The sequence below is a fragment of the Marmota monax genome, unplaced genomic scaffold (genome assembly GCF_021218885.2).
Source record: "Marmota monax isolate L192 unplaced genomic scaffold, Marmota_monax_Labrador192_F-V1.1 WCK01_AAM20220418_F8-fsc00042, whole genome shotgun sequence".
NCBI lineage: Eukaryota > Metazoa > Chordata > Mammalia > Rodentia > Sciuridae > Marmota > Marmota monax.
Window position 1 is genome coordinate 9,783,280 of NW_026693008.1, and position 21,824 is coordinate 9,805,103.

General features: G+C 39.9%; 1 protein-coding gene across 11 annotated transcripts in view; it reads left to right on the plus strand.

Moving 5' to 3' along the window:
- The window catches only part of Cacna1d (calcium voltage-gated channel subunit alpha1 D), a 315,633-nt gene that overhangs the window by 166,254 nt on the left and 127,555 nt on the right, over positions 1-21,824 (plus strand). For 8 of the 11 annotated variants that reach the window (XM_058582140.1, XM_058582143.1, XM_046452688.2 and 5 more), the window contains exons 5-8: positions 4,893-5,035; positions 11,120-11,272; positions 11,791-11,987; positions 19,605-19,708. In XM_058582140.1, the coding sequence (XP_058438123.1) occupies positions 4,893-5,035; positions 11,120-11,272; positions 11,791-11,987; positions 19,605-19,708 (597 nt within the window). Of the gene's footprint in view, positions 1-4,892; positions 5,036-11,119; positions 11,273-11,790; positions 11,988-18,928; positions 19,033-19,604; positions 19,709-21,824 lie in introns of those variants that run through there. The other 3 variants (XM_058582147.1, XM_058582148.1, XM_058582146.1) reach the window with 2 other exon arrangements.

Sequence of the window (21,824 nt, forward strand, 5' to 3'; positions counted from 1 at the left end):
TTCACACACACTAAATATAAAGACACAATTTGAAAGTAAAAGGACAGGAAAATGTACACCATGCAAAAATTATCAAAATGAAGCCAGAATGGCTATATTACTACCTCAAAAGTAGACTTTACAATAAGGAATATTATCAGGCATAGAGAGAGAGACTTCATAATGGTAAAGAATCATTTTATTGGGACTGGGGATGTGGCTCAGTGGTAAAAAAAAAAAAAAAAAAAACTTGTTTGGCATGTCTGAAGCCCTGGGTTTGATTTCCCCAGCACCCTGTGCCCCCAAATCATTTCATCAGGAGAATGTAACAATCCTCATTTACGTATGTCTCATAACAGAGCTTCAAAATACATAGTAAAAATTGATAGAAGCAAAAGAGGAATAGATAAATCTACAACTATAATTGTACGTCTCAATACTCTGTTGAAGTGTATTGATGGATCATGTAGACAGAAAATCACTAAGGATGTAGGGAGACTTGAACAATACTTTTGACCTAATTGACTTTTTTTTTTTTTAACTCTTGGTTTAATAAGAGCAGAATACACATTCTTTTCATTTGTACATGGAACATTTATCAAGAGAGACAACATTCTTGGCCATAAAATAAATCTCAGTGAATTTAAAAGATTAAAACCATAGATGGATTTTCTGAATGAATGTTTCTAGATTAAAGGGCACTGTAAAAAAAATCAATTGGAAATGAATATTTATAATGTTACTTTATACTAGAACCCCCTAAACTTAAACTATTTAGGCATAAATAGTCCACTAAAATGACAAAATCTTGCTGAGAGAAATTAAAGAAGACCTAAAGAAATGGAGTACTGTGCTTACATTTTGAAAGATTCAATATTGTTAGCTTGATTTGGAAAGAAATTACACCCTATGTATTGAATTCTAATATAGATCCCAGCAGGATTTTTGTAGAAGAATGACGGTCTTATTCCAACATTTATGTGGAAGTGAGAGAGACTCTATACTAGCCTAAGAAATATTTAAAGACAAAGCTGGAACCTGACTTTAAGGCTTACTGTAAAGCTGTAGGAGTCAACATAGTATGACATTGGCATAAGGAGTTGACATAAAAACCAATGGGATAGACCATATATTTGTGATCAATTGGTTTTAGAAAAATGTCTTTATAAGAAGAAACTGTTTTCAACAAATGGTGCTGGGATGACTGTTCATCAATATAAAAAAATTCTATTTTTACTTCAAACCATATATAACTATTACCTTAACATGGATCAGAGGCCTACTTGTGTGATTTAAAAACTATAAAATTTCTAGGAGAAAATATGGGAAAATATCTTTATGATCTCAGAGGAGGCAGAAATTTCTCAGGGATACACAGCCATAAAAAAGATAATTGAAAAATAAGACTTTTGTCAAAATTTAGAACTTTCCTTCAAAAGACAGAAGAAGGTGAAAAGCCAATTCAGAGTAGGAAAACTGTTCACAGTATCTACATCTAACAAAGGACTTGTATTCAAGATATGTAAAGAATTTTTACCACTTAATAGCAAGGCATAAGTGAACAAAAAATTTGAATAAGTCTTCAACCCTGCCCCAAAAGAAAGGCCAACAAACTTCTGAAAAGATGAACATCATTAGTAATTTTTAAAATGTCACTTGAAACCACATGGAAACACTATGTGCCCACTAGGATTACTAAACGTAAATAGACCAAAAATATCCAACCCTAGCCAACATGTGGAGCAACTGGATCTCTCGCACAATACGTCTAGAAATGGAAAGTGGTACGATCACTTAGGAAAATCTTTCCAATTTCTTACAATGTTAAACCCACCATGTGACTTTATTACTAATTCTCCTGGGTCTTTATCCAAGGCAAATGAAAACACATGTCCACAGAAAGACTATTCATAATGGAGGAAAGCTGGTTTCAAATAACCCAAATATCCCACAACAGGTGAATGATAAACTCACCATGGTTTATTTACATAGTGGAATTTTACTCCCCATAACAAGAAACAAACTACTGATAAATTTAACAACTTGGCTGAACCTAAAGAAAACATGGTAAGCAAAAGAAGATAAACAAAAAGGAGAATATACTACATGATCCTATTGTTATAGACTATAGAAGAGGAAAAATCTTATGTGGATAAAGAGCCAAGCTGTGGATCCTTGAGGATGGACAGAGGGAAGATGACTGCGTTGGGGAATGAGAGAGCTGTTGGAGGGGTTGGAGATAGTCCATCTTGGTGGTCGTGTTTGTTACCTAGACATATGCTTGTCAGACTCACCTTATTCTGCACTATAAATGGGTATATTTTATTATTTGTAAATTAAAATAATAAACTTGATTTTAAAAGTTAAGTTACATAGGAAACTAAAGTAGAACCGGACTCATCAATTTTCTTATTAAATACGAAAAACTTTAGAGCATATGATTATTTTTTTATCTAAAATGTACATTAAATTACAGTCCAAGAAAAAGTAGAATAAAAGTTTTTAAAAGATAAATTATGATGTGTTCATTTGAATCAAATTCCTGCTCACTAGAGTTTCCATCTACGGTCTGTATCTTGGTTCAATGGATTTTCTGTTCCAAGTCCACAGTGACCTATTATTTTTGTCAATATTCCCACTAACCAAGTATTAAGGAAGTAATGGGAATTTCTGAAATATTAGCTGTTAATAATGTGACCACAGGAGGACTCAATGGGCCTAGCAGAGCTGATGTCACTCCCTTTAAAACACAGTCTGATTCAAATCCACTTTTATCCTACTTCTCTGACTTTTCAGTAAAGAGACATTTAGGCGTTCAGGCTCATCCCTTAAACTTTTGTGAAGAAGAGCATGGTGTCCTCATTCTGCAGCTACTAAGGCGGTTCTTTCTTTTTTCTTTTCCTCTTGTCTTGGGGTAAATATTATGTTCTTCTCATGTCCTTATCATTTTAGCCTGTGTGTGTGTGTGTGTGTGTGTGTGTGTGTTTTGGTACAGTGGTAATGAGGGGAACTAGAATCCCAGAATATGAGAATGGGAAGGGCAGGGTTCTGGTGTCCCTAAATCCAGACTTCTCATTTTACCTAGGGGGATACTGAGGCCCAAAGAAAGAAACTTTCCTAAACTCCTAACAGTTTCAGAACTATTAGATATGGAAGTAGTCCAGCCCCTTCCAGCCCAGTACAGTCCAGGAATAGCAGCTGGCTTCTCTCCTCCTCAGCCTCTTCTGCAATGGGAGAGACATTATTCACCTATTTTCAAGGCCATTGCTGAAGAACAGGGTATAAAAGAACTATAAAGTACACACTGCAAAACACTGATACTTGAAGGCAATCTTAAGTCACCACCTGCATAAATTACTTTCCTAACCCCAGGGGATGAAAATTCCTGTGGCTTCCACATTTCAGAAGATTTTGAGGTTTTCCTTCTTCCTTTTGCTTGTTTTCTGTGTGGCTATGAATTTGTTCTTGCTGAAGGAGTTCACAATAATTTTTTTAAACTAGGCTAATGAGAAACCTATCATAAATATGATGTTTCCCCAGTTATAACTAGGGAGAGCCTGTTGTAAGAGGCTTTGAAAAACTAAAAACAAATTATTTTACAAAGTCTTTGAAAAGGTAGATATCTGGCTTATTTTCCCTTCTGGCTGGATCTATTGCTAATTGCTGTACTGTTATTACAACAAAGAGCTGGTCTATGAATGCCCAGAACGACACGGCTGTGCCCAATCAGGATTGTAATCAGACCACCCTGCGTTTTATGGACTTAGTGTCTTGGTGATCCAGAGGCCTGCCAGTGGTGGCAGAATTTCTCCTTTGGCTGCTAATTAAACTTTAGGAACCTTTTCTTTGTTGCTGGGCCAATCATTCCTACAATCTGATTGGCCAGAGTCGATGCTATTTGCAGTGGGTAAGTTTATATTTATTCTGAAAAATGAGTAACAATTCCAAAGAATAAATATTTATTTAAAAGAGTAAAAGTAACTGTCAAATGAACAGATTTCCTGAAAATAGCTTTATCTGGAAAAAAAAAAAAACCTTCTGAGAGCAGGAAAAAATTCATCCTGTTTGCCAGATACAATATTATTCATATTTCAAAAGAAAATGGTATTAATCCCTTCCCTCAGGTAACTGTTTTTAGTCTTTGCACAGCTCCTTAGCATCTGTGATTTACATCATTTCCTAAATATTCCTATGAGGGTTTGGGTGGGGGTGTGTGTCAGTGACTGCTTTGAAAGTGGTATAACACATTAAGATGTGGGACTTTGAAGTCATTCATTGATTTACTCATGAAATATTTTTTGAGCACTTCCTGTATGTCAGGAGCTGTTTTAGGCACTAGGCTAGAACAAACTAAAGGAACAAAACAGTAAAAAACAAATTATTTTACAAAATCTTTGAAAAGACTTTGTGTCCTTATGGAACCTGCATCCTCATGGGACCAGCACACCTGGTTTCAAATGGTCTGCCACTAGTTGCGTGACATTGAACAGATTACTTGTTCCCATTGAATTTGTCTCTGCACGCGTAAAATGTTGTTGATCCCTGCTGCACAACATATGTGATGAGATGTGAAGTGCTTACGCATATCACCAGTACTCATAGATGGTGATCACCAGGATCACTGTTATTTCCATTTTGATTGGGGGCAATTCCACTTGTCATCACTGGATGCCCTGTGAGTCTCTACTTTGGTGGAAGTTAACTTGCTTTGGGATGCTCTATTGGCATGGAAACAGATGACATTAGCTCCTATCCCAAATCCTTTTAGAACAAGGGATAGGGTAAGAACCCTATTTTCTGCCTCCCTTTTACTTAGGCAGCAGCCTCCCAGAATTAGCCCTTGTTTAAAAATAACTACTATTATCATCCTATTTTGCTTCCCTGAGTGACAGACATTTCTTTCTTTCTTTCAGATTGTTTAGTGTAATTTTGGAACAATTAACCAAAGAAACAGAAGGCGGGAACCACTCTAGCGGCAAATCAGGAGGCTTTGATGTCAAAGCCCTCCGTGCCTTCCGAGTGTTACGACCACTTCGACTAGTATCAGGAGTGCCCAGTAAGCAATTTTTGTTTCCTAGAGCCAGGACTGTGCTGATCTGTTTCTTCTAGGTGGGTCTCAGGATTATGAAACAGAGTGCTTTGAGGTGAGTTGCCTTGTACCCGTCAGTAGCACAGCAGCCGACCGACCATGGGTGCCTTTACAGTTGACAGAGCACTGTGGTTTGCACTGTCACTTTGGATCTCCAAGATAGCCCTGAAATGGGGCATGTGGTGATTATTGTCATTCTGATTTTGTAGAAGAGAGACTCCTCTTGTGGAGAGGCTGGGTAGTGGTGGGAGACCTTGGCTTCATACATCCAGATTCCAATGTAGTTTTCTTCTCTGATGGTATACCATCATCATCTCCCTGTTCCCAGGCCTGCCTCTCTGAAAGTGGTAGGAGATGTAGATGGAGGGTATTGGAGGACTCGCCTCACAGCCTTTTTTCAAAGTGCGGAGCAACAGGGGGCTGGGCTTCTGGAAAATATGGTTAGCCATCCTACTACTAAGAATTGTGCCTGTCCAGTTATTTTTTCCATATTTTGGTGCATTATAGTTGCATGTAACAGTGGGATTCATTGTTGCGTATTTATACATGCACATAATATAACAATATAATTTGGCCAATATTATTCCCTAGTATTTTTCCTTTTCTTTCCCTCCTGCCTCTCCCAATCCCTTTCCTCTATTCTACTTATCTCCCTTCAATTTTCATGAGATCCAAAACCCTCTCCCCGATTTTCCTCTTCAGCTTCCACAAATGAAAGAAAACATACAACCCTTGACTTTCTGAGTTTGACTTATTCCATTTAAGATAGTGTTCTCAAGTTCCACCCATTTTCTTGCAAATGACTTAATTTCATTCTTTATATGTCTGTCTAGTTCTGAGGGAAAGGGATGAATGTCTAAGCTCCCACACCAGCATACAGGGTACAGCAGTTCCTGCCTTGAAGGTGGTTGTGAGAACCTAATTAGAGAATGGAGGGAGAGCCCTAGCACCATGTCTGAAGCACAGAGGAAGTTCTCAGAGCCAGAGATAGTGGTGATATCCACTAAGCCCTCCGTACCAGGGAGTACCAGGCCCTGTTTTGCTTCTGGATCAGACCTCCAGGCCAGGTTGAATCATACCTGGATTGGAACAGGTGCACTGCTGCCTGGAGCTGCAGGCCTCTAAGCCTTCCTTGAGAAGTATGGGGTTTGCCTCATTGTCCTTCCCTTTAGTCGGACCCCTGTATTGGGGACTTCAGAGGATAGAAGTCCTAATGCCTTTCTTAGGACTGGTGCTTCTGAGATGGTCACCTGCTCAAAACTGAAGTTAGGGATACAGGACTATAGGATGTGCCTATTTTCTACAATTCATAAAGTCATCGGAAGAGTACAGATTTTTTTTTCTTCTCCAGAAATTCTTCATGGAATTTTATTAAACCTGTTGGCACTCAGAATGCACCAAAAATCCTCTGGAAGAAAAAAAAAACAAAAACCACAGAATTATTTCCAAATTTAACATTTTAAAATGTAGGAAGTGGTGTTTTATGTGTACTTGTTTTTCCAGATGGTTCATTTATTTTCATTGAAAAAGATCAGCACAAGTCTGAACCACAGAACTGTCTGGAAGCAATTGAGAAAAGTAGAAATACCTTGGAAATGACTGACTCTTTTAAGTGTAACATGATTAAATGAGAATTTCAGTGAGCAAACATGTTGTTTCCGATTTAGTTGTTATAGCTTAATCTAATTTCAAAGTAACCATGACAGCCTTTTCCCCCAGAGAAAAATGACAGGACTGTTGCGTGCAGACTTTTGAGGCTGTGGCTCATGCGTGCATGAGCACCTCTGGCCGGTGAAAATTCCAGAACCCATGTGGCATTATGTTGACTAACGAGGTTTCTGCAGACGGACTAGTACTGTGCCCCTCCATACTCTGGAGAGCTAGTTTTCAACTGTGTAGCTTAACTTTTTCCAAGAAACATTGCTATTTGCAACTTGATGGAAATCTGATCTCTCCCCCTACAGGACAACAGGGAGAAACAGGAGGACTTTTAAGCCCGTATTTTAACTGACCAAGAAGGGAACATTCATTCCTCTCATCAAACCCAAATGGGTTTTTTAGGGGAAGGAGTTAGGTTCCAGGGCCATGCTATTTCCTGTGTTGGTTGACATCTGTGGCTTGATGATTCTTCTCTAAGTACCTGCAATCATTGAAAATGCCCAGGAATGTTTCATTATTTATACTTATCTATGAATTGTCTGCTCCCTTCAAAAGAGATTTCAGACTATTCTAGAAGACATAATTTTGTGTGCGTGTTTGTATGGGAATAGTCATTGGTGAAAGGCAAGTATATTTCAAAAAGTGGTAGTTCAGACGTTTGTGGAGTTCTTTACCACCCGAATTCAGTTAGCTGATCAGTGTTTACCAAATTCCAAGATCATCAAAGTGGGAAAGAACTCTAAAGATACTCTGGTATGTCTGCATTTTTTTTTTTAAATCAGAGCTCTGTAGTTCATCCTGACAAACTTGTACATGCATGGAAATCAGTTTCAGTTCATGATCCCCACTTTCTCTACTATCCTTCCTCCCCTCTTCCATTCTCCTTTCTCTACTTGACTTCCTTTGACTTGTGTATTAATTTACATTTGATTGGTTCTTTATATTATCCTATCCTTTCATCCCCCTTTCCTTTATTTTACTCTAGATTCTGCATATAAGAGAAAATATTTGACCTTTGAGCTCCTGAATTTACCTTAATTCTTTAGAACCATATTCTCCATTTCCATCCATTTACCAGCAAATGCCATAATCTCATCCTTTTTTATAGCCGAGTAGAGCTCCATTGTATGTAAATGCCACAGTTTCTTAATCCATTCATCTATTGACAGGCATCTGGATTGATTTCATATTTTAGCTATTGTGAATTATGCTGCTGTAAACTTTGAGGTAGCTATATTGCTGTAGTATGCTGATTTTAGATCTTTTGGGAAAATACCAATGAGTGGGATAGCTGGTCATAATGGTGGTTCCATCCCTAGTTTTTTGAGGAGTCTCCATACTGCTTTCCAGATTGGTTGTACTAGGCAACAGTGCAACCAAGAACATACAAGTGTACCTTTTCCCCACATCTCACCAGAATAGTCTGATAACTATATGTAGAAAAATGAAGTTAGACTGCTCTCTCTGATCCTGAACAAAACTCAAATTGAAAGGGATCAAAGACATAGGAATTATATCAAACTCTACAACTGCTAAAAGAAAACATAGGGCCAACACTTCATCATGTAAGTGCTGGCACTGGCTTCCTTAATATGACTCCAAAAGCACAAGAAATAAAACCAAGAATTCAATAAGTGGGATGCCATCAATCTGAAAAGGAAATGATTAAGAGCATAAGAGAGCCCACAGAATGGGATAAAATCTTGGCCAGCCACTTCTCTGATAGGGGATTGATATCCAGAATATACAAAGAACTCAACACCTAAAACACACAGTTTTCTAAGCATCATCTGTTAAAAAAGGCTCTTTTCTCTGCATCTTCTTTTAAGTAAGCAAGCCAAGGCCTGTCAAGAGGTGGTGACTGGAGGTTCTCAAGCTGGTGGCAGCTGCACAAGGCCAGCACCACGTCCCCTCATTCTTGGCCTGGCAATTCATTCTGCTCCTTCTCATACCTCCTTGATTAGAGTCCCATGAGATCTACTGTACATGTTGATTATGTCCAAAGGAACTGAATATAAAGTTCATATACTTGTTCACATTAAGGTACAACTCTATCATCTCATAAATTAGGCCAATCTGAAATACAGTTGTTACACTAAACATAAAAATGTTCGTGAGGCATATAGTTTCCATAATCTTGAAAAGCTAACTGATGGATGATTTCGGATGACCTATCCATGTCCCCCACCCCCCCCCAAAAAAACGAATAAAAAATAAATCTGGGGCTGGGGATGTGGCTCAAGCGGTAGTGCGCTTGCCTGGCATGCGTGCGGCCCGGGTTCAATCCTCAGCACCACATACAAAGATTTGTGTCCGCCGAAAACTAAAAAATAAATATTAAAAAAATTTTCTCTCTCTCTCTGTCTCTCTCTCTCTCTCTCTTTAAAAACAAATCTGTCCACATAGTTAATTTTTTAAAAAATATTCTTTTAGTTGTAGATGGACACAATACTTTCATTTGTTAATTTATTTTTATGTGGTGCTGAGGATTGAACCTAGGGCCTCACACTTGCAAGGCAAACTCGCTACATTGAGCCCGAGCCCCAGCCCCTCCACATAGTTTCGAGCCAGTGTTTTTCATGCCCCTCCATTTAATTCCTTTTAGGATGCAAAAATATTAAAATCATACTACTTGTCATATTTCCCCCCAAATAAACATTTAAACATTTAAAGGTAGCACTGAGTATTGTGTTGTATTGAAGGCTTTAGAAAGACAGGGTCTTCTTGGATGTGGAACCCTCTTGTCAATCTTCCTTCCCTGACCTTCCCACTCCCCTGACTCTTCCCAAGGCTACTTGTAATGGCAAACTTTTGTTTTTATTGCTGGTAAGTATTCTCTTTCCTTTGCTTATTCTGACTTTTAATTTATTTACCTTTAGTATATCAGTGTCTTATATTCTTTCTTTGAATAGGTATTAGGAAACTAAGAATATACTAGAAAAGGGGCAGTTTGAGAAAAGAGAGACAATGGGACAAGGAGAAAAGAAAAACACAGCAGAATTTGAGATCATGGGTGTTGGGGAGAATGCTGGACCAGTAACCAGGGAGCCAGGAAGCCTGGTTCTAGTGTGGGTTCTGATTCCTGCTGTTCTTCTCCCAATCCCCCACCAACCCTCTTCATCATTCCCATCTCTTCCTTGGCAGTTGGACCTACACGGTTGCTCTGTGTAATGCCTGTATCTCTCCTTTATCAAGCTCACATTTCAGCTACGGGACACTTGCACCTTAATGTTATGCCAAGTGTTCAAACTGGACAGATCTAAAGTCACTCTTTTTCCTCTGCCTCCTGGCCTTTGTCCCTAATTCTGAAAGATCCTTCTTTTGAAACACTTGTTTTTGTTTTGGATGTTGGGATTTGCTTTGTTACCCTGGCTTAGATATTCAGAGTGCCACCAGGTGCCTTTCTTTCATTCCACCTGACTGTTGAGTTCTGGTCTCATCCTAATCCTCATTCTAACCTACCTGGGAGTCCCTGCACTCTTGAAATACTTCTTGCCTGTCTCACCTGCTGCTGTCCTGTTCATCTTTATGAGGAAGCTACCTTTTGCTGATGGACTGAAGTCTGGCTCCATAACCCAAATTCAAAACTCAGAGTGATATGGCTGCAATCTTCTTCTCTTTCCTGATGTTCTTTCCTACTACATGACCACTGATCAAAACTTGCCCCAGGGGTGGGGTTGTGGCTCAGTGGTAGAGCACCCGCCTAGCATGCACCCTAGCATACACGAGGCACTGGGGTTGATCCTCAGCACTACATAAATGTGAAATAAAGATATTGTGTGCACCTGAAACCTAAATAAATAAATACATATATATTTTCAAAAAAACCCTCACCCCATTCCTGCTGTGCTGCTCTTGGTACTGGGTTCTCACTCCATGCCCATCTGTGGAAATCCATCCTACTCACCCTGTAGGCCCTGTTAGGAGTTGTCTTCCCTCACCCTACTCAAGGGCAATGTCTTTCATCTCTTTTTAATTTTAACCATTTAATATGCTCATAGCATCTGTGTGCTACCTGAGAATAATTTGTATAATATTCTTATATTTCCTTCTAGAACATTACCTTGGGAGAGATACTTTATGTAATATATTTTCATATCATCCAAAGCACTAACCTTTATTTTGCACATGGTAGATGGTCAAGGAGTTTTGTTGAATGGATAAGTAATGTATAAATAAATGAATGAGTGACATCAGTAGTCCTTCTCAGGCTTTAGTTTTTCCATCCTGATAGGCAGTTGGATTGGATGATCTGTAAGTCTCCTCTTCAGCTCACCTTCCATCCAGTTTTATTACTATACATATTAAACAGAGCAAGTATTATTAGGAATAATATATGTGCCTCATCTGAATTGTCTTCCTGGCTCACAAACTGATTTTTCTCTTTCCCAGGTTTACAAGTTGTCCTGAACTCCATTATAAAAGCCATGGTTCCCCTCCTTCACATAGCCCTTTTGGTATTATTTGTAATCATAATCTATGCTATTATAGGATTGGAACTTTTTATTGGAAAAATGCACAAAACATGTTTTTTTGCTGACTCAGGTAAGAACTGAAAATGGTAACTAATCTAACTTTTAAAAGTTTTGGTTTCCCCAATAAGCAATGTTTTGTTTTAGAAAAAAAAATCTTTAAAAAAATAAAAAATGTGAGAAGGGTATTTCTTGATGCCAAATATACCAGCAAGTCTATTTTTTTTTGAGCTAGTTCTTAGTGTGAATTATGTTAAGAATAAATGAGAACTTAATCTCATTTCCATTCTGATTTCCTGTGTAATGTGTCCTAGCAAACAAGATAAGGGACCTCCATGAGCCAAACCAATAACATTGTGATCTATAAGCTCAGGAAAGAACTGTAAGAGTGAGTACAGAGTGAAGAGTAGTGGATTGTGATGAGAGGAAATAGCAAATTCCATTGAGGAAGAAGTATTCAAAATGGCCTTGAAGGGCAACTAGAATTCTGAGACGGCATGAGTGGGAGATGGGGTGTTCTGGGCTTTAGCATGTCTTCTGGGCTTGGATGTTCCTCTCCCAAGTATGGCATATCCTGCTTTGTCTTTACAGATATCGTAGCTGAAGAGGACCCAGCTCCATGTGCGTTCTCAGGGAATGGACGCCAGTGTACCGCCAATGGCACGGAATGTAGGAGTGGCTGGGTTGGCCCAAATGGAGGCATCACCAATTTTGATAACTTTGCCTTTGCCATGCTCACTGTGTTTCAGTGTATCACCATGGAGGGCTGGACAGATGTGCTGTACTGGGTAAGCCACTTGAGGAGAGAGTTTATTCTTTCCTTGGATAGATGCTTCCTTAGTGAGAGATGGCTGAAAAAAAAAAAAACTCTGGAAGTCATTTATTGGGGAAGGGAAGTAGACCTTGCTTTCACTCATTGAGTCTCTTCATTCTGCTCCCTTAGGGTTAAGTTCTTGAAGGCTTCTGCATATTATTGGCTTCTGGCCTTTTAGTCTTCCCCTTCCCCAGTGCTACTTGGAGAATTGTTGCTGACTGCCCAGTTCCCTGTGGGAGGAACTTCAGGTGTCCAGAGATGTTCTGATTAAACTCTTGAGAGCCAGAGTGTGGTTTCTCACTCAACTTCCACAGGCTGAAACTGAGTTTTCATACATAAAGGCAGATTATTTTACTAGATTCCAAAGGGATGATAATCTGGATCCCTTTCATACTTTTCATAGCTCAGTACAACCTTTTCCCAGCACAAGTTTTTCCCATCATAATTTCTTTTTTATAATGTTCGCATTAATATAAGTCAGTCCAGCACAAGTCCTTAGTTCTTCCTATCTCTAGGGGTTATAGAACTCTGGTAGGGCAGAAAAGGTGTCAAACCACCAAGGCTGGTAGTCTCATCCAACAGCTTGACATTCTTTCAATGACTAGGGTCTGATTCCTTTTGTTTCTGACACTATGAATGAAGTACAGTAGTATTATAAACTCCTTGGCTGAGTTTGTTTATTGGTAGAATTTTGTGGGGGGGGCAGGTGGTACCAGGGGTTGAACTAAGGGGCACTAGGCCAATGAGCCCCACATTCCCAGCCCTATTATGTATTTTATTTAGAGACAGGGTCTCATTGAGTTGCTTAGTGCTTTGCTTTTGCTGAGGATGGCTTTGAACTCACCATCCTCCTGCCTCAGCCTACTGAGCTGCTGGATTATAGGCATGTGCCACAGTGCCAGGCTTATTGGTAGAATTGAAAACCTCACAGAAGTTTAGATATTCTTTCCTGCTATATAAGAGTCACTGGGAAAAAATAGCTAACATGTAGATTTGGAGCCTAAATCCCAGTCCAATTGTGGTTAACTATAATGAATTGTTAAAAGGAAATTAGTAGTGAAGTACTTCTTGAATTGATGGCTTCTTGTTAGAAGGCCTACAAATTGAGAAGTAGCATCTCATAGTTTCCAAATCTAAACTTGATAGGATTTTATATTATTTTTTTTACTCTATAACTTTAAGGACACATAATGGTTATACATAGGTTTTGTTTCCCTTCCTTGGTGGGCTCTATGCTTGCCAGGTTATAGAAACCCCTATACAGTCGACCCTCTGTATCCTTGGGTTCCACATCCACAGGTCTCACATCTCCGCATCCAGCCAACTGCAGACTTAAAATATTTGGGAATGAAAAAGATTGCACCTCTACTGAATATGTGCAACCTTTTTCTCTTTCCCTAAATAATGGTTAAATGACTACTGACATCGCATTTATAGTGTATTAAGAATCAAAAGTAATCTAGAGATGATAGAAAGTACATGGGAGGAGGATGTGTGTAGGTCATATGCAGTGCATTGCCATTTTATATAAGAGACTTGAGCATCTGTGGATTTTGGTATGGGGGGGGGAGTGTCCTGGAATCAATCCCCTGCAGATACTGAGGGACGACTGTATGTTCAATGTTAGGCAAGGCATGTTTTTACCTTTAGTGTCCAAAGTGTGAGTCTAGTTTGGTAAGGCTTATGTATCAACAACATGTTATATCTTGTTTCTCCTCCTTCCCCTCATTTTTATGATTGTTATGGGGGATGGGGAAGAGAAAGAGTGAGAGTGAGTTTGTGTGCTTCTGTGTGAGTCAATATGCACATCTGTTAATTATATTTGTAAGACAAGGCCTTTTCATGAAAAGGAAACCAGGTGGGATATTATATTGGATGAGCTTAGATCATGGCCAGGCATAGGGACTCCTCAGGTCAGATGAAGTGTTTGTTTTTATGCCTGTCTCCTAAATTGCAAATCCCACTCAAAGTGAGGCCTCAATCCATCTTTCCATGAAGTTTCTGATAAACAGAAAAAGAATCATCCAAATTGCCCAAACTTTTTTAAATTTTTTTTTTAGTTGTAGTTTAACACAATACCTTAATTTTCTTTATTTATTTTTGTGTGGTGCTGAGGCTTGAACCCAGGGCCTCACACATGCTAGACAAGTGCTCTATCACTCAGCCACAACCCTAGCTCAAATTGCCCAAACTCTGACCCATTCCCCCAAACAGTACAGAAAGCAACATTCTGAATTTTTTTAAAAAATAAAAATCTGATTCCCCTCAGATTTGTTTTACTCTTTATTGTTATGGATGAATTATCAACTGCTGATCCAACATGCCTGGACTAATGAATAATATTACACTTTGTTACATTTCTACATGATGATTCCCTTACAGTTGTCCTGTTACCAAGCAGTGAAAACTCTGGGAACGTGTGATTAAAAGAGAAAACTCCTCCCCCAAACAAGTTTCCACTTGCTTTCTAGAGAACTTTTAAGTATCACCTAGGATGATGATATAATTATCTTTATTGTTAGTATGACAATCACATAGTTAATAATTTGACAACATAATTACATTCTCTATGAATTACATAGCCTCTTTATTCTGATGGAGGAGCTTAAGTAATTCCTAAACATTCCAACAATCTATATTCCTTTATAGAAGGTCTGAGATCTTGAAGCTGGAGAGAGTGGGATGTAGAGATATCATTGTATATTCCCAGGGTCTTCTAGCTGTTTTTTTTTTCTTTATCTAAAGTATGGATATGCAAACATTTTTATAAAGGGCCACGTAGTAAATATGTTTGGCCTTGCAGGCCATGTAGTCCCTGTTGGAATTATTTAGATCTGCTGTTGGAGCTCAAGATCAGCCACAGACAATATACAAATGAGTAGGTATGGCACTATTCCACCTAGATGTCATTTATGGACCCTGAAATTTAAATTTCATATGACATTTTATGTGTTATGAAGTATTCTTTTTTGCCATGCCCCCCAACATTTAAAAATGTAACAGCTACTTGAAGATCATATAAAAGCAGGCAGCAGCTAGATTTGGCCTTTGGGTTATAGTTTGGGGACCCCCTAGTCTATACTAGAACTCAGTCCTTTTTTTAATATTTTAGTTGTAGTTGGACATAATAACTTTATTTATTTATTTATTTTTATGTGGTGCTGATATCGAACCCAGTGCCTCACACATGGTAGGCAAGCGCTCTACCACTGAGCCACAACCCCAGGCGCCCCAGTAGTCTTTTCTTGGCATTTTTCTACTTGTCAGCAATTTGTGAATCCTTCTAAAACACTAGGGGGCAGCTAAGTAATGTTCCAGAGTGTTCTCTAAGATCTTACTCTCTGAAACACATCAGAATTATTTTTAATTACTTGTTGATTGCATTTATTAACCCATCATAGAGATAGGCAGGAGCCAAGGAACCAAGCCTTCCTAATATTTTATGGGCCACATTCAGCTGGAAACCCACACAGCTGTGTTTTAGAACAGAACATCCCTGTCCAGCACAGAGCAGGTGCTCATCAAATGAAAGTGACTGTTGCCACACTTCAAGAGGTCCAGGTTTACTGCCTCATTAGTGTAGATGGACCATGTCTGAATATCTATTTTTAATCCATGAATAGGGCGTAAAAGGAATATCTTGGGTAACAAAGGAGATTGCATTTTAAATAATTGCAAGCAAATTTCACAATCCTTTAGGTATTTGAATATGGTGGACAAAGTCTTTGTGGGGGAATGTTTTATATCTAGTCGAGTTTACATTCAGTCAGTATTCTCAAGCTAGTTAATGCTGTAATTCTCTATAGTGTCGGGCAAATGGCTGGCAGGGTCTTGAGAAGAGCAGTATGTCCCATATGCAGAAAGGCACACCTAGGACAAAACTATTTGGAAGCATGGATAGTGAAATCATCGACTTCTGGTGGAAAAATAATTATTGTAGTGCTTTTTTTTTAAAAACAAAGTGAGCTATATAAACCTAACTAAAGTGTTATTTGACTTACATATATGTTGCCCATAAAGATGGTAGGGCATAGTGCAGATAAGAGTATTGAGGCTGGATGAGGCTGGTTGTGTGACCTTGGGCAGGTTACTGTACCTCTCTGGACTTTAACTTCCTTATCTATAAGGTAAAGAATTAGAATGGCATGTGTTCCTTTTTTTCTTCTTTAACTTAGAGGAAATATTTTTCAATGTAGAAAATTAATTTTGAAATTATTGGTTTCAGGAAAGAGCTATTCATCTAAGCCATTGATGGCCTCTCATCTGAGCACTGAGCTCTTTCCTCAATGGTACACACACTTATGGAGGTGCCCGTTGCCCGATTCTAATAGGAAGCTCATGGTCAACTGACAGTGTCCTTCATTTGAAGCACCTGGGAAATTCCTGTCCAGGTCATCAGTCAAGGCCTTGCCTTTCTCATATTTCATGCCTGAGGAGCTACAAGCAGTGGACGAAGTTTCCAGTAGTGTTTTCAACAGTTAGAGAAAACAAAAGGCCTTAAGTTGGCCTTCAATTTAAGACATGAATGTTGAATTTAGCCTCTAAAATGAAAGAGAGCTGAATCTAAATAGAAAACTATTTCTTGGAGCCCAGGATAAATCAAAGACCTTTAGCTTAAGTCAGTTTCTCCACTAATTTTTTTTTTAAATATTTTGTTTTAGTTGTAGTTGGACACAATACCTTTATTTTAAATTTTTTTTTATGTGGTGCTGAGGATCAAATCCAGTGCCCCTGCAAGTGCTAGGCTAGTGCTCTACCACTGAGCCACAACCCTAGTCCCAGTTTCTCCACTATTGATAAAGATTATGCACAGTCTGAAGTACACTCTCTGTCTTCACATGGGTATTTTTTGGGGAACAGCTTGGCAGTTCTGATTTTTTTTTCCCAATATGTATGGTAAGGTCTAAGAAATACTTGGCTCAGAAAGGGACTTGGTAGAGAAGTTTTAGTTGGGAGAAAGACGGGCCCTTAGAGCTTAAGTTATGTCTTCTTGCCCCTTTTCTGGCAGAGAGCTAGTCTCCCGTGGCTATTGTTTCGCTGCAGCTTGCCCTCAGCTGTCACTCCAGGTGATACTTCTAATTTGATCAAATGCCAATCTGCTGAGCACCTACTCTCAAGAAATGAAAAGGGAATTTAATTTCTTTAAAGAAAAATTTCCCTTCCAAGTTGAGTAGACAGCGGTTACTAGAGTCATACTCTGGGACACCAGACTGAAGTCTAAAGGAGGACTGGAGAAGCAGATGGCCCTGGTCAGCTTACACTGGCAGAGTGGTAGAAGAGTGAGGTTTCCTAATGGAGCCCTGCACTTGTACATCCTCCCCTTCCCCCATATAACACTCTCCTCTGCCACGTGCACCTCTGTTCCAACAGAAGAAAACAGGCCCAGAGAGAATCTGTCACAAGTATTGATTTGAGACTAGGCTCTGGCCACCCCACCAGGCAGCCTGTTTCTTCTACACACATGGGTTTTTAAATAAGTTTAGTGGCGTAGTTGCTTTGGGAGAATTACCCTCTGCCTTCCTGCTGAAATTAGTTTATCCAACTTAATTAGATCAACAATTGCAGCCACAGCCCTGGCTCATTCATTACTCTAATTGCCAGTATAAGATGTGCAGACTGATATGAGTTCTATTAAGCACATCAGTTTTCATGTGGCCAAACAGGTGTTTCACAGGGGATTTAATGCCCTCTCCCTAGGCTTCAGCAACAGATGGTAGGTGATTTTTTTTTTTTTTTATGTTCTCTTTTCCTGTTTGGCTTCTGCATGAGGCAAACATTGTGAAATGCATGAGCCTTATTCTGTAAAGCTAAAGCCTGGAGCCAGATAAGGTACAAGAAGGCACAGGCTTAAACACCCCAAGGACTGATCCCTGCAGGGCAGGAGAGATCACCCAGATTCTTCATTGGCTGAGGATTCTGGATGTGCCAGAAGGGTCAGGCCTGGGGTATTCCATTCTGTCTCCTGACTGGTCTTTAACACCTCCTGCTTTGGAGAGATGTTTGCCCAATTTAACACCGACCTGTGCTGTTGGAAAATTCCATCCAGCTGTGATCCTTAAAGCACCTATCTGCTCCAGTGTGAAAGCTGCTCACTACAACCTCCCCTGGGAGGGTCTGACAAAGCCACGCCCAAATATGCACGCAGCTTGAGCTTGTCTAGATGTAGGGTTGACAGGTTCTTCTGGCAGAGCCCTTCTTCACGTCTCTACTTGGTCATCTCACAGCTGGGGCCATTATGGGAGGTCATCTAGGTTAAAGCCGGCATCCTTATGTGAGTGAAAGTGAGAAAAATCTTGTTCCCTAAGTGACCCCTGAATATGTGTCAGCTTACTGGCCTCTGAAATGTTTTCTCTTTTTTGCATTCATTTAGTTATATTTCTACTCACTGATTATAGATAAGCCAGATTTAAGATTAGATTTTCTTGGATAGGTTGACTTCCGCTAGAAGCTTATCATTTTAGGAGATTTATTTTTTTGAAAAAGCATTTATAGAGTCAAATATTGTAAGTTTGTCTCTATAATGAAGACTTTTCCACCATCACAAATTTTAAAAGTAAAGTTAATACTATCAACTCCACAGAGCAGAAAACAGATTCCAGCTAAGTGCTACTTTTGCTTAGTGAGGCAGTTTCCTGCAAGAAAGGGCCAAATCCCAATTGATTTCCCTACCTGGGACCATGATGTGCTAGTATCTGGCCTCAAAGCCTCAGTCACTCTTCCTGTGTGTGGGTGCACGTGCTTGTGTGTGTATGTGTGCTAGGAATATGCAATGAATGTACATTGGCTGCTGTCTCTTATTTCAGTCTAAGTAAATGTTTTATTTAAATGTATAGAATGCTCTCTCTAATGTGACCCTCTTTCCTTATTAGATTCTCCTATTAATCCACTCCTATGAGACCATCTTATTTCTTGCAGATGAATGATGCTATGGGATTTGAATTGCCCTGGGTGTATTTTGTCAGTCTCGTCATCTTTGGGTCATTTTTCGTACTAAATCTTGTACTTGGTGTATTGAGCGGGTAAGCTACACCTCTTTCATCTTGAAAGCAGAGTCCTGAGGACAGTTGCCAAGACCACACAGGCTTTTCTAGAGGGGGCCTCCGGGTGGGTGCCAAATGCTTCGTGTCTGCTTTGAGATGCTCCCTTTTCTGCTTAGGCTTCCCAGATCAAGGGGTTTCCTGGAACCTCACCAGTCTTTGTGAAAGAAAGCTATAAAATGATTATTGACCAGAAATTAATCAGCGTTGTTACTTGGGATCTAAACAGTTTCCATGGCTTGCCCTATTGACTCTCCTAAAATGAGATACATTTGTAATTGCTTTCTTGGTCTGGATCCAAATTTAATGCACATTAATTGGTACAAAATTTTAGCTAAGTGAGCTGGTCTGGGAAGACTTTTAGTAGGCCCCATTTGTAGATTTAGCAATAGAACTTGTCTTTATTGGAAGAAAAAGATGGAATAACCTAGGCCCAGTCCCTGTACGATAAGCACTAACCTTCAGCCAAAGCACTGAGTGGTCTGACAGCTGCAACTGGGGCTCTGCTCTTTAGTAAATGGATAACTGATAACTGATCTCCTTACATTTTACAGGTAAATGATGCGATAGGATGGGAATGGCCATGGGTGTATTTTGTTAGTCTGATCATCCTTGGCTCATTTTTCGTCCTTAACCTGGTTCTTGGTGTCCTTAGTGGGTAAGCAGTTGGATCCATGTCGCACACTCTCCTGCTGCCATGTGTGAGGCGGCTCTGTGTGTCTCCCAGCTGCTCTCTGATGGCTTTTCTGCATGCATTTGGACTCTGATGTTCCCTCAGTGTGTTGCTTTTGGATTGAACTGTGATTCTTTCTGCCTGTATCTGTCTGTGAGATTCTGTGTTTCTGATGCTTGCCAAACACTGTTAATTTAATGAAAATGTTCCCCTGAAGCATTAGTATGAGAGTGTGTGGAGATTGATTACAAGTGAGGAAAAGGCCTCCCAGCCCTGGTCTCCCCCAAGAAGACCTTTGTCTCTTGTGGTTTACTTTCCATTAGCATATAACAGTGTGTTTTAGTAGTCACCCTCAGGGCATTATAAATGGTGGTGCTTCAGATTTTGTTGTGAAGGAGAAATGCACAAATACCCATCAGTTTGCAAGCCTTAGGTTCCTTTATTAGCTTGCTGTCACCATGAGAGTTGTTCCTCTGATTCATTTCTAATAAGACTATGGGGTATCATTCCTTAAGGCAAAATGACAAACTTGCTCACATACATTTCCTGTGGCCTCATAATGGTCCTTCTCATTCAGTCATCATTTTTTTAATTTTCACTTTGTTTACCACCTTGCCTTTGGATTGACTCCATATTACAGGGCTTGGGGGAGACTGGCTTGGAAAGGGTCTGCTGGTGTTGGAGGGCCCTTTCCTGCCTGTGGTTGGGATGCTATCCCAGAGCCCCTGTGGGCAGCTCTCTAGCTCACCATTCCTCAGGTGCTCCAGATAAAGGAGCCACAGGCTACCTGGACTCTCTCAGAGGTAGTTTCAGCATGTAGCCATTGTGGTGGGAGATGCCCATGTCTCCTAGAGGAACTTTTGTCACTGTACTGAGCCCAGACATCCTGAGGAAATAGTGTTGATGGGCTTGATTCCAAGACAGTTTATGTGCTCCAGACTCACCTCATGTTGCTCTTTCCAACATTGTATCTTGGGGACATGATGTTTTCATGTTAGTAAGGAGGACTTTCTTACATTTTTTGAAAATTGACTGCCTTTTGCAGAGCAGAGAGTGGAGCTTAGTTATCCAACTCAGCTTGCTTTCTTCGCTTTCCCTTAAACCTACTCTGCCTGTTTCCATAGGTTAGCACTGAGAATTCTATAATTATGGTCAGTTCCATGCTCATATACACATTATCATGTGAAGCTACTCTCTAGAAATGGCCCAGAAGCCAGGGCCACCTCAGTGAAAGGAGTAGGGCCAGGTCTGAGCTGGGGATGACACACTCCCCCTCCTCAGCCCAGGTTCCTTCTAAAGATCATGTTCTTTCACTGCAGCTTTAATAAGGCCTTCCTCCCAGTGAATTTCTGTGGCCTTGGGTTTAAGGTCAGGATTGGTGAGAGCGGCATTTATCCCTGGAGAAGCTTTGCCACAGGAACTGCCCATACAAGGTTAACAACAGTTCTGTTGTGAATTCCTTGGCGCCCCATGTCTCCTAAACCCAGCTAAACTGACGGAGACCATGGAAACCTCTAATTTTAACAGTGCCAGTGACATGCCTTATCTTTTCCCTTCCCCAGGCAAAACTGTTGCCCCAGCATGATGAAGCAGAGGTAGGAGCCAAATCATGAGGTGCTTAAAAAAAAAAAAGAAAAAAGAGGAAAAGATAGGAGGAGTAGCTTTCTGTTATAATGATGGGGGTTCAATACGTGACCTTTGGGGAGATACCCAAACCTGGAGAATTAAAAATATACACATCCTCATGAACAGTTTACTGAAAAAATAAATTTTTGAAAGACATTATTTTTACAATACAACTACAAAGGAGAATGCAAAGGATATGTGAAGTTTAAAAAGAAAATCTAAGTCTTCCCCAAAATTAGAGTAGTCAGCTTACTAGGGGCTAACCACTGCCTCTACTTCCTCAGACAGCCACTTTGGTAGGAAATGCTGAGGGGTGCCTTGGGTGAAGTAAGAACCATATCTGAAAAACAGAGCCTCCCAGCCAGGTTGGATGATTGAGTCAGTATTCCCCAAGTTTCTGTCGAGTGGCCAGCTTTGGGCCAGAGGCCAGGGGCACCAATGTACCTGTGACACGGCAGCCTTGTGCTGAGGCCTG